This window comes from Monodelphis domestica, chromosome 1 (genome assembly GCF_027887165.1).
Source record: "Monodelphis domestica isolate mMonDom1 chromosome 1, mMonDom1.pri, whole genome shotgun sequence".
In the NCBI taxonomy this organism is placed as follows: domain Eukaryota; kingdom Metazoa; phylum Chordata; class Mammalia; order Didelphimorphia; family Didelphidae; genus Monodelphis; species Monodelphis domestica.
The window spans coordinates 192,538,048-192,552,244 of NC_077227.1; the positions used below are offsets into that span (position 1 = coordinate 192,538,048).

The window sequence follows — 14,197 nt, forward strand, 5'->3', positions numbered from 1 at the left end:
AGATGAATATTCCAGTGAATACTGAAAGCAGCAGAGCATGTCCAGAGGAACAGTGAAGACAGTAGAATGATAAACCCAACAGAGACACTATACTCAGCAAGGAGCAGGCCCAATAGAAACACTGTACCCAGAGAGTACCCAGTAAGTGGACACAGTGAAAGCCAAACAACATCATCAGAAAACATAAAAGGTCACTTGATTGAGATTCTCACACATGGCCATGCTTCCCCTGATGGCATGCATGTGCATATATAAACATATACACATATTTATGGATGTATTACATATTTGTGTATACATATTTATGCATCTTTAAATACAGAAATATATTTGCTGGACTATGTAGAGTATTCTATTGAAAATCCTATAATTCTATTTCATTATGTGAAGATTAAATTTAACTCTCCCCTGATTGTGAAAATGAAATTAATTAACTTTCCCCTGATTGTGAAGATTAAATTGTAACCCCTGTCAATTTTTCAATTTAATCATCAAAAGTGTAAATACCCTACTTCAAGTTGAGTGGGGAGATTTGCCCATTTTTATATTTAATCATCAAAGCTGTAAACACCCATTCACATTTGAGTGGGGGAGGTCTGTGACCCACGTGTGCAATAGTGGGTGACGAATCAGAATTTAACTGACTGCCCCTGGCTAGTCTTAAAGCAAAGCTTAAACTGTGATTGGTAGATGTAAAATTAGGGGAAGGCATAGGAAGTGACACAAAAGAAAGGGTCTTTAAAAGGGAGTGACAACTTCCTGAATGGAGTTCAGGGCATTAGTGTATACCAGCTTCTTTAAGCTGGAGACTGGAGAAGAATCTGCTGACTGGACCTGAGACCCTGTTCCTGTTGAGGGTTTTCTTAAATCTCTTCCTTTTGGACTGACACATGTTGAGTGAAAAGGCTGACTTCCTTTCCTGGATATTTTCTGAAAAAAACTAGCCTTAGGAGAAAACTAACCTCTTGAGAGAGGCTCCCTGTATCACCAGGTCCTCAGCTACAAGGGCTGAGGCCTCTCAGTTTAAGAACTAAATTCTCCCAGCAGAGGTTGAGCCAGGGGCCGGGAGTAAATTATTTAGTGCTTAGGATAGATATCTTACCCTATCCTCTCTCTGATTTTCTTATTTCACTCTTTCTATATTTTGTAAATAAATGTCTTTGGAATAAATTAAATTCCCGAGGACCCTATTTTAAATATAATCCAGCCCAACCTTTTTGTAATAATTAGCCCCCTTTATTCCCTTACAATTAAAAGTCTATTCTTTTAACTAATTGCATTGGAAAAACAAAGGCAATGTGAGATACTATTTTGAGTGGATATAAACCCACATATAATGCCTTGAGCTGGAGGTAGTTCTTCTAAGGACTGCACGTGTGAGAAATGGGTGTCACAAATACTACATATAAAAAGAATATCTTTAATTGTATCCAAGGGCAAACTACTCTTCTGGGAGTATTTCTGGTATACACTAATGCCCAAATATTTCTTTAACCCTAGCAATCTGAAAGGTTTGTATGATAAAACCAACTACAGTTAGATTGCTTGTGTGGAAGAATAGTACAAATATACAAAAATCTATCTAGTTGGCACACTTGTTTTAGTACCCTTCACCAATATAGCAGAGGAAAGTGCTAGTCAACTCAAGCCAAGAAGCTTTATTTGGTACTTATTATGTTTCAGTAATGAGCTACATTATGAGAATATAAAGAAAAGCAAAAACAGTCCCTATATCCAACAAGCTTACATTCTAATGGAAGAAATGTATATGTAAGAAATATACAGAGTTGAAAAAACAGCAGCTCCCAGAAATTAGGAAAGGCCTCTTATAGAAAGCAAAATTGAGCTGAGTGTTCAGGGAAGTTAGATAACTTAAAAGGCAGAACACTTTAGGCTTGGGAATGGTCAGTTTAGAGGCATAGGAGATAATAAAAATAGTAATAAAATGATAATAATAGCTAGAATTTATATAGTATCTATCTACTATGTGCCACAAAATATGTTGTTTTACAAAGATTATCTCATTTAATCTCTACACACTGGTCTCCAGATACAATGGCAATCTGAAGTTCCTCAAATTTTATACTTCATCTGGGTGGCAAAGTAATTGGAACATTGGACCTGGAATCAGGAAGAGGGGAGTTAAAATCCAGCTCAAGACACTTCCTAGCTATTTTGACCTTTGGTAAGACACAACCTCAGTTTTCTCATATATAAAATGGGGATAATAATAGTACCTATTTCTCAGAATCGTTGTGAGGATCAAATGAATTAAAAGATGGTAAAGCACTTAGCACAGTGACTGGCACATCTGAAGTGCTATAATTGTCAGCTATTTATTATTATTATTATTGAATAATATGACATTTTGTCCAATCACCAGCAAGCTATCATAGTAGAAGAGCATTGCCTCATCATCTTTTTTGCATTATGAACTCTTAGAAACCTGGTGAAAATTATCAACCTATGCTTAAAATAAGATTTTAAAGTAATTTATATTTAATATTTATTTAATTTATTATTATATTTATATTGTATAAAATTTTATATAATAAAATAATATATATGTATATAAAGGAAATAAACCATATTTACACTTATCAAAATATTTGTGGATCAATAAATTAATGGACCATTAGTTTAAAAACTCCAGTACTCAAGAAACTAGATTCATCTTGACAGACAAAAAAGACAAAACAAAAAGAGAAGAATGAAGTTGTAATAAAATGGATAGCTGGTTTTTAGGTTTTACTAGGAGAATCTGTTAGAGTTTATTGATTAATGTATAATTATAAGGAAACGGCAGAATTCATATTCAGGAGACAATTTTGGGGCCATTAAAAGTAGGCCCTTTGGGAAGCTTTGCATAAGGTTGTGAGTAGATTTTTTTTCCTTTTAGGTATTCCTAAAATATTTTTAGGTATCCCTAGTTTCTATATCTACTGAGAAACTAACTAAATAGTAAATTCAAGTAATTCACAGACATAGTATAAAAATGTGCCTACTTTATGATTTGGGAAAGGGGGAAGATGATTAGCAATGGGGGTAAAGTACACATACCTTTTTCAAGTCCACTTATGTAACTTCAATATTACAAAACAGGATAGCTATGAAGAAGCTTATAATAAAACAGAAATTTATATAATACTTTTTTCTTCTTGAATCATTTCTCAAGGATCAGTTTTCTGAGGGTCATGGCACATTTGGCATAGTGTAGTTCTTTTTTTTTTTGTCTTGGAGTCAATACTGTGTATTGGCTCCAAGGCAGAAGAGTGGTAAGGGCTAGGCAATGGGGGTCAAGTGACTTGCCCAGGGTCACACAACTGAGACGTGTCTGAGGTCGGATTTGAACCTAGGACCTCCCGTCTCTAGGCCTAGCTCTCAATCCACTGAGCTACCCAGCTGCCCCCTAGTGTAGTTCCTTTAGTAAACTCAGAGGCAAAGCTAAAGAACAAGCTAAAAACTTTTATATACTATGGTAGCCTATGGTCTACGAAAAGATTTTCAGGAACAGAGAAAGCAAACTCAATTATAGTGAAGATAATTTTAAAACTGAATTATGGAACAAGAAGATAGAAGAAAAATAGGGAGATAAAAATGAAAACTTTAACTCATACTTTTTTTTTTTACCAATACTTTAGTTTTCATAAATCCTTTTGTCCTTCAAAAAAGTCCTACTCTGATACCTTATTTTGGTATGGTACAGTTTTGGTTCTCTATAAACTTAAGTTAACTGATAACAAATAAGTTAATCAATTATATTAATTTAAAAATTCTTACTACAAATAAATCCAGAAGTCAAAAGGAATATTTTTTTAAAAGAAGGATACCACAAGTATATAGAGGCAAATTAAGGATCTGATAGAACTGGTTTTCTTATGCATTTAGAAGCTATGAAAAAATTATGGGATATTTAATTCTTTCATACTATAAGACCTCATAATAAATATTTTCCGAGAGACAATGTTGAAAATAATTTTAGCTTATTCATCATAATTGGTTGCAAAGGATTAGCTATAAAAATTTTATGAAGAATTTGACTAGATCTTCCAAATTAAATCAACATGCACTGTGATGCTCAATGATTTCAATGTCAACATAAACACAGAGAAAATGGTAAAAAAACATCTTGAAAAATGTAGCTCAGGATTTAAAAAATGAAGGAAGCAAAAGGCTTTAGATGATAAATATTTTATTCAAGAAAAGAATAAAGAGGTGTTAAATATGAAAAGTAGTAAATATAACAAAAATGCTATTTACTATTTTCACAGACAAGAAATGACTCCTTGCTCAGGTGTAAATTATTCTTGAATCTGCAATCTGTAAACAACAAGGTCACTGATTTGTCAAGGCAAAAATTAAAATAAGTTACAATGCTAGAAAATGAAAATGAGAAAAAATATACCACTCATATAATTCAAAACATCTACATCCTGACCTAATAAGTTATAAAGGATAAAAAAATGAAAAATAAAGGTCTAAAAAGATTTTGATATATAATTTTCTGTATAAAATTTGATGATATAGAAGTTTAACTGATTAGATCAATTGCCAAGTTAGACCAAAGAGGTTAAAAGCAGATTTGGTCAGCAAACTCTGATCCCTTTACCTGGCATATAGGTAAAGGACCCAAGAACAATGCCAGTTTAGAATATAAAATCATTTGTAAAATCTAGAATGACCCATGATTGAGAGCCATATGATGTCAGAAAAGAGTAATAATCAGATGAAGGAAAATAATGTTTAGAGAAAGAATTGTAAGCAAGCTAACTAAACAAAGCCATTCCAAAGGCATATAAAGTTAAACTGGAAGAGCAACAAACAGATCAAAAATTAAAATGACTTGTCAAGATTTTAATAAACTCTTTTCTTATCAATGACAGTAGAACCACTACATTTGGATTCACACATTACAGACCCATTAATGTTGCTGGAGCAAGTAGAATGGTTCCAAAGGAAACAAAGAAAGAAAAAGCACTTATATTAGATCAAATATTCAAAAAGGAGATCCATGCTGGAGATTACATAATTTTGAGTATTTGAGGGATCAGTTCTTAAGCTATATGTAAGAAAGGAGGATATAAATACATAGGAAACCTTTATAACCTGTTAATCTTCAAAACAAGGAGATCAAGTAAATACACTTAAATTACTGTCCCATTTGCTTATTTTTCCATCTATATAAAATGTTCTTGAGAATTATCTCCCCCTATATTAAAGGCCTCCTTGATAAAAGTATCAGAAATGAACAAGCAGTATTTTGAGAATGGTATTCCAGCTCATGCCTCAAGTTTAGAAAATATAAAACTGCACTTATTGTTTTTTGCCTATAAAAATAATTTATTTCCTAGAGTAAAATATTCCTTAAAGTTATTCCTCTAACAAGTTGTCTCCTAAACATATATCTTAATGAAATAAATTACCTGAATTACACAAAAGGATTTTTTTCCTGAAATACCTTTTGATTATTAATATTGAGGCATAAAATAGACATATGCTTACCAAAGTTGTTTGCCATAGTCATGGAGGGATTGAAGAAGGATTCCCTCTTCACATGAAAAGTAAGGTCCACTAGATGCTCTTGCTTGTAAATGACAATTAATTGATTATAACAAGCCTAGGAACATTCCTAAATAAGATCTACAGTCACTCAAGAGTTTGGCTTAACCAACCACACAGTAAAATAAGTGGATGAAAAATACCCATTGTTCAGACCATGATATGCAGCTAGAGGGACAATCTAAAGAATTCATGTACCTATAGATATATGTAGGGTAGATAATGTAAATGAATGATGAAATTACCCCAGAGTTGAACAGGGAAAAGGATGTGAATGAGATTGCCCCTGAGAAATTGCACAGTTCTTTCAACACCATGCTCCTCTTGGTAATGAAAGTCCATCTTTGTAACACAAGTATTCTTCGACTTATGTTGTAAGACTTTAAGTTATATAATTCTATGATCATTAAAGATTTTTCAAAGGGCAACAGGAATCAGAATGCCATACATTACAAATGAGGAATTATGAAGAAAGAGTGTGATATGTAGCTCTACTGAAAGGATCTAACTGGAAAAAAAGGGTGGGCTGGTCACATGAGAAAGAGGGATAACAGATTAAAAAAGTGTACAAGCTAAACTGGCACCCGTGCATAGCAAACAGGTGAAGAAGTGAAACCTTTGTGGTATATTTACAAGAGGACATAGATGAGAGTCACATCAGATAGGAAGGCATGGTTGGATGGCTATTTGAATTATTGGAAAGAATTTCTTCATTGATAAGACAGAACCATTGTTGTATTAGAATACTGACTTATTTATATACTCAATTATTCTTTAGGAAGCTCAAAATACTAAAAAAATACCTTGTTCAAATTCCAACTATCCTTGGAAGAACAGAATCATTGAATATTGGAAACAAAAAAGAAAGTCTGAAATCATCTTGTCCTAATCCTGGATTCTAAAAATGAGGGAACTGAGGCTTACAGAGCTGAAATTATAGCACCAAGATGATAAGAACATGTAAGTGACAGAATAAATAGCAAAGTTTAGGCCATTTGATTTTTAGGTCAGCATTCTCTTTATACCATGGTGTCTCTTTTTACTTATTTAGTGCTCAGCTCTCCCTATTTCCAAGATAGATATCAGGTAGTATGCAATATTAAGCACAATCCAATACAAGACAATTAAAAAATAAAAATAAATCAATGAGAAGAATGTAAAAAATGCTATCAGGCACTAGCGATGAGTTAAGTATTACAGTTGTATATTGAATTTAGTTCTGAATTTCCTAGCAGCAAAGGCAAAAAGGGAAACAAGGTGGTTTATATGGTTCTCATTATCTGAATATAAGAAATATACACAAGTTAATACATATGGGCACACTTTCATTGTGCCAAGAGACTCCCTCTCTCCACTGCGAAGGCTCCAAATCTCTGCACTTCCGAGCTAGACATTAGTCTCTAAGGGTAGTTTTAACCTAACCACTACCAAACATTCACAGGCAACTGTAAAGGTTCTAATGGGAAAATTTTCATCCTGCCCCAGCTTGTAAACTTCATATCCCCAGAGCAACTTGTCTGTCAGAGTGAATTCTGTCCTCTAAATTAGTTATTTATGAGTAAGAGTCCTACCTTTTCCTTTATTGTTGTGGATAGAATGGGCTGAATCACACAGGATGAACAAATATGTATGGGTTATGATTGTCATCACAGATATACATTATCTTTTCCCCCAAACCCAGTTATCCTCCAAACATTTCTGTTACTATCAAGGGTACCATAAGTCTTCTAGCTTGAGGTCCTAGATTCATCTTCAAATCCTCATTATCTTTAACTCATCATAGCTAGGTCAGTTATCAATCTTTGCAACCTCTCCACAACATCTACAGTATTTGTCCTTTCTCTTTACACACACCCATAGTTACCATCCTAACTTGGGTCTAACATCCTTTCCTTATATAGTAGCTTCCTAAATGGTCTCCTGACCTCAAGTCTCTCCTTTCCCTAACCCATACTCCATAGAGCTGATAAAATAATTTTCCTAAAGAGCATGTCTGACCATGACTCCCCAAATTATACACCAATTTTACATGATTTTAAGTCATAATTATTATTTCAATTGTACATAAATATAATATATAAATAAAATAAATATATGACAATTGGGAGTATGTGTTCATTTTTTTACTGATAGGGATATGTGATAAGACATAATTTGGAGATAATTAAATGATGTCTCTCAAATATCAGTTATCTTTAAGAATTTTTTTATTGGAAAAGGACCTTTTTGTACAAAAATATTTATAAATGCTCTTTTTGTGGTGGCAAAGAATTAGAATCTAAAGAGATGTCCCTCAGTTGGGGAATGGCTGAATAAAATGTAGTACATGATGTGATGGAATAATATTGTGCTATAAGGGATGATGAACAGGAGGATTTCAGAAAAACTGGAAAGACCTACATGAACTGATATGGAGTGAAATAAGCTGAACCAGGATGACATTATACATAGTCACTGCAATACTGTGGAACAATCAAATGTGATAGACTTTGCTACTAACAGCAATAAAAATGATCTAGGACAATTCTGATAGACTTACGAAATAGAAAGCTATCCACCTCTACCGAAAGAACTGTTGGGAGTAGAAATGCAAATGAAAACATATGATTTCTCTCTTGACTATTTGGGCATATGTTTTGGGGTTTTGGCTTTATAAGATTATTCACTCACAAAAATAAATAATATGGAAATATGTTTTGTGTAATAATACATGTATAACCCAGATTGAATTGCTTGTCAACTCTGGGAGGAGGGTGGGAAGAAGGGAAGGCAACAACATGCATCATATAACTTTAGAAAACTTATGTGGAAATTTGTTATTAAAATAAAGATAAAATATCTAAAAAGCTTTTTTTGAAAAGCCTAGGTCATGGTCAGTCCATGGCTGAATTCTCAGATAAATGTCTAACATGTGGATATTTTATGTTGTTGGTTGAAGTGGGATTCAAATATTTCAATTCTAGGCATAAGGGAGGTAGAACTGTTATTCTTTTATAAAATTTAAAGTGATTGATTTATATATCATTTCCTAGTATGAAGACCTGAACCTACTTGTATATTGATAAAAGTTAAAGAAGGTCTATAGATTGAACAAATATAATCCTCAAAATGAGGAGTATGAGTTTGAATAAGCATTTGAAAATGTATCATTGAGACTGTAGAGTAGATTGCCATATAATGTGGAAGAGTAAATTTGGGCTTGAAAAACTGAAGCACAAATTTTAACTATTAACTGGCTTAACAAAGCAAAGGTAAAGTTTTCATTTTAGATAGAAGAAAACGTTATAGAAAAATAACTTGTACAATCTTAGTGAGTTAGTATATTATAGTAGTAGTCTCTCGGTAACCGAGGATGACGATTGTCTTTGTGCACTTTCATCTGTGATGTACATGAGTGTGCACAAAAACACTTGTGCGTGAAGGAGATTTAAGTGGAAAAGTTGATGCACAGAGACAGTCCCACTCTCTCGGTGTTGGAAGCCTGGGTCCATTGGCACAAAAAATTGTTACACCTGGAGACTTCCTCAGCTGCATTGGATGGCTGTGTTGTCTTTTATGCTCCAACATGCCCTAAGCACTTCACAGTGCTTTGTTGCGTCGCCCTCTCAGCCGTTGAACGAGGTTGTAAAGGGTGACCAGAGTAAGAATACTGTCTTATAAAGGTTCACCCAGGGAAACACATGAGAATGAATCAAGGAATGAGTGTGATATAATTGCAAATGAGTTGAGGATAAATGAAAATGGGAGTAATGAAAATAATATAGGTAGTAATACAAATGAATTAATTAAATCAAAGGAGGATATAGTTGGTGTAAATAATTGTACAGAGAAAGAACATTATAATGTAAATTTAATAGAAAATTCTGTAAAATTGAGATTTGAACTCTGGACTTCAATCCCCACAAGCCCTTGCTCCACTTCCCCAGAATCCTTTGTAATCTCATGCAAGCAATTCTGAGGTGGGCCGAAATCGAGGAAGGATTTAAGCTGATGGCAAAGGCTTTTGGTTTTATTTTGGACTTCCATTTTGGAGCAGATGTGGCTCTTTCCATAATGTAGGTAAGGTCTTATCTAGGCCTCTGGCCTAGGCACGTTTTCCTTATCCTGTATTTTCTTTAATACTTAATCCTTAATAAACCTCTAAAAAATATAATACTCCTTGTAGAGAGAAACTAATTTCTACCTGCCTCAGTCTCCCCTAAATTCTAATCTGTTACAGTTTGGCGACCTAATGGGAAAAAAAAAAAAAAAACCTCTCAATCTTCTGATTTCTTTTCTGATCTTTAGTTCAGCATTTAATATCTAGTACCTAGAAATTTTTTTTGAGCCACATTTCTCTGGTCAAGGTGAATTTTTACCCTGCTCGATCCAGACCTGTTGCGTTTGCCGCCCACTCCACCCGGCTCAGCCGCTTTTGCCTGCAGGTGTTCAGTCCCTATCCAGACCTGATTCAACCAAGATTGCAATCACCTGGTTCCCGATCTCCTGGCCCTCCAGCCCTGCCTGCCTGTTTCTGCAGAACCAGGCCTACAGACATGCGGTCCTAGGTTAAAATCTGGCCTCAGATACTTCACAGCTGTGTGGCCTCGAGCAGATCGCTCAGACCCCATTGCTTAGCCCTTACCACTCTGTCTTCGGACAATAGACATCTTAATAGATAAGAACACAAGGAACCTAAAGACTGGAAGTTCTAAGGCATTTCAGACTCCAATGGTTTATACAAATCTCTGTATTCTATAGCATTTTTCCTGATTGTTTTGTTATGATTTAATTTTGTGATGTTAAATTCATATATTACTGGATTGAATATTATTCTGTTACACTGAAGGTTGATTGAATTTATTTTGAATGTATTGAGTTTTGAAATTCTATTGTTTTCCCCCTATAACTGTGCTGAACAAATATTATTTGTAATTAAGCCCATATAAAAAAAAAAAACAGCCTTTCTATTTTGACTTTGTAAATTATCACATAGGTGGACTTCAGGACTGGTTATAATTGTATAACAACCTCTGGAAAATTTTATGTGCTAAATATCTCAACTGATTTTAAGGGTTTTTTAAATATAATTTTTGTAATTATTTTTTAACAATCTCTGGTTATTTTGCCTGCCCCTACCATGAGGTAAGGCCAGTTCTAGTAGCTGAAGTGAAATACATTTTATAAACCCCAACCTTCCCACATGTGAATGGAAGTTGGGCAGTTAATCTCAGGGCATCTGTATCCCTATAAGTCTCCAAAAAAGGAGCATCCCTTTATTTATAGTCTTCAGCTCACTATTTTACTTCTACCAGAATGATATATAGATTTCTTGATTATGTTCTTAACCCAAGATGAGTTTTACTTTGTTTAATAAAATATGTTTATTACCAAAGTTGAAAGATTGCTACGTTTGTAAAAACTTGTGACAAATATCCATCAATTCATAGGCTTTTAAAAAAATGCCATACAGCAACTTATGTGAAATATTAAAGTGTGTTTGTTTGCTATTGTAATTAATTGGGCTATTGAGAATTTTGGGAATATTGATATCTACATATTTGTACTATTGTATTTTTAAAAAATGCCTTCACTCACAGTAGATCATGGCCAGACATGAAGAGGAAATGGATCTCATTTTTGGTGAGAAAGCCTTGTATTTTATATTTTCTTAGCTGACACAAAGTGTCAATGATTATAAGCTATATTTTTGAATTTTTAAAGCTCTTTTTTATTATATTTTTCTTGCATGTGCAATATACTATTTGTTTTTTATTTAATTTTTTCTCTCCTTTTTATATTTCAAGCACATGTCACCAGCATTAAGATTTTCTTTAACTTTTTGACTTTTCAGTACTACAAGTTTGAAATACATTTGCTAATGCACACCCTAAAAAGCTAGAGACTATAAAAATGATGCCACTAATTATTTAAAAATTATGGGACTTTGATTAATGATTCTGTCTGATTCCAGGACAAGATATACACACAAGAGCCATACTCACAGAGCCAAAGAAAAGCCAATCCAGGATGGATTGATGCACTTCCAGGCCAATACAAAAGTCTTGAACCTAGTGTGAAGACTCGAGGTTACTATGTTTATCATTGCTAGACATAGGCTTTCCTTGTGTCCACACTCACTCTGAAGATACTCACAGACGAGTATCCCCAAACTTGGCTCCTACTTGACTTCTATAATCTGGTCCCCTTTTCTGCCTCTCATAGTGTGGCAACTTTCTTTCTGTAGTCCTGGCTACTGACTGGGTAAATGCATCATTGCTTAGATCATTTTAATTGGGCCCTGATTGAAGGACCTATTATAGATTTATTTTCTTTACTTAGAATTTTTACACATAAGACTTTGATAGTCTATATTTTCATCCAGTTTTTTCTTTTTTCAGATTTTTCTGATATCTTTTTAATATCTCTTACCAATTGATTCATATACCTCATACCTCAGCCATGCATCCCTAAGTGATTCTGTATTTGTCAATCACCCTCTTAATGGGGGAATGTAAAAAATATTATTATTTAAATTGCAAAGTTTAAATTCCTTTTGAGAAGAATTTTAGGTAAAGAAGATGCTACCTCTCTGAATCCAGAACTGAACTGTTGGAGAAGCCACCATGAAGAAGCCTCCAGACCATAAGCTGCACAAAAATGAACTTTGGGTGTAGTTGATTGAGCATTTATTCGTATGTATACTTTCATGCCAAAGGGGACTGCCCCCTAACTGGCTTTTTGTCAATGCGTTCAGCAATTATTGGTTTTGTTTTTTTCTCTTATCCTCAAATTATTGTAATCTTTAAATTGATTGTGTTTTTATGATCCTTTGGGGAAGGACTTCTTCCCAGAGGATCAAACAGGGGAAATGTAAAATTGAGATTTGAACTTTGGACTTCAATCCCCACAAGCCCTTGCTCCACTTCCCCAAAATGCTTTGTAATCTCACAGAATTCTGAGGTGGGCCGAGATCAAGGAAGGATTTAAGCTGATGGCACAGGCTTTTGGCTTCTTTTTGGACTTCCATTTTGGAGCAGACATGGCTCTTTCCATAATGTAGGTGAGGTCTTGTCTAGGCCTCTGGCCTAGGCACATTTTCCTTATCCTGTATTTTCTTTAATTCTTAATCCTTAATAAGCCTCTAAAAAAAATAATACTCCTTGTAGAGAGAAACTAATTTCTACCTGCCTCAGTCTCCCCTAAATTTTAATCTTTATAATTCTAATGAATGTATGATAAGAGAAATTAATGAAGAATATAACCTAAATAATAATAATGAAATTGTAAATGGGAACAGTGATACTAAGATGAAGAATTTAAGGACCAATGAGAGTAATATAAAAGATGATGATGTAAAATACTGGGAAAGTCATGTAATTCATGCAGATGTTGACTTGGATGGACAGGAAAAGACTGAGCTTTGTACTGATGTTACTGTGCTTGCAACAATTCTTGAAACCTTCCAACCCCCAAATAGCAGTGAACCCTATGTTTCGGTAACTATAGAGGATCAGATATATGATCTTTTGGTGGATACTGGAGCCAGTAAATCAGTTTTGCAAAGTCTTCCTAAAGATTGTAGAGCTGTTGGTACTATGGAAGTGATTGGAGTTACTGGAAAACCAGAGAGAGTAGCTAAATTACAACCAAAAATGATTACCCATGGTCCATTAAGCATGGAACACACATTTCTATGTATGCCTGGATATAAAGCTGAAAAGGAAAACCATGTTTTTTGATTTCCTGTAGGCTAGAACAATGACTTTCAGAAAAGGTATGAAAACTACAAGAAATACTCCCTCCCCAACTTATTGTGAGGAAAAACAACTGAATGAAGCTTTGGAAAAGATACTTACCAGACCACAGGTGAAGCCCATCAAAGCCATAGGAGTATAGGTCATCACCAACACCGTTGCCTCCCCAGCCTTCTCCACCACCAGGGTAGGGGGCATAGCCTGGTGAAGAAGCCCAGCCTACCCGGAGGTGAGTGGGTTCTGCGGTTAGGAAGGGATCCACCTGATCTATTATAAGCTCAAAGTACCATCTCCTGTACTGAGCTGAGCCTTCAGCAACACCCAGGAAAATATTTGGCCGGATGCTGAAATGGAATGTAAAAATAAGGTAAGACTCACAGATTCTAAGGACAAAGAAGTGCAGATGAGTCAAGGAAGAGGAAGGTTGGGGCTAGTCATCCTGTACCTAGAAAATGGACATGTATTTTTATTATTATTATTGAAAAGTAGAAGGAATTATAGGTGCCTGGGAACTTAAGAAATATACTTTCACCAATAGAGAATATAAAATGAAGATTTACATTGAGTGTCTGCACTACACCAATGTCCTCATTTCTGATAGAAGAAAGTGATGGATTATCTCTAAACTGGTTGTAGACTCTATATTCTTAAATGGAGATTATTTTAGGATTATGATGAGTAGCCACTAGAAATCACTTATAACTAGAGTAGGTTATTGGCAATGGCTTTACATTTTTGAGGTTATTATTGTAATATTTGGGTGTTATTATTTGCCTATGTAAAGACTTCTCTGGGATAAAGCTGTCTCGAGACAGAGTTTAATTTCAAAGATCCCATTATTTTTGCCTAGGACAGTTGAACTCTATGTATATTCCAGATCGTTTCTGGAAAATTGGATATCT

General features: G+C 34.4%; 1 protein-coding gene across 3 annotated transcripts in view; it reads right to left on the bottom strand.

The window, feature by feature from the left end:
* The window catches only part of RYR3 (ryanodine receptor 3), a 793,997-nt gene that overhangs the window by 371,836 nt on the left and 407,964 nt on the right, over nucleotides 1–14,197 (bottom strand). For 2 of the 3 annotated variants that reach the window (XM_056810219.1, XM_056810218.1), the window contains exon 18: nucleotides 13,398–13,639. In XM_056810219.1, coding sequence (XP_056666197.1) covers nucleotides 13,398–13,639 — 242 coding nt within the window. Of the gene's footprint in view, nucleotides 1–13,397; nucleotides 13,640–14,197 lie in introns of those variants that run through there. The other variant, XM_056810220.1, reaches the window with a different exon arrangement.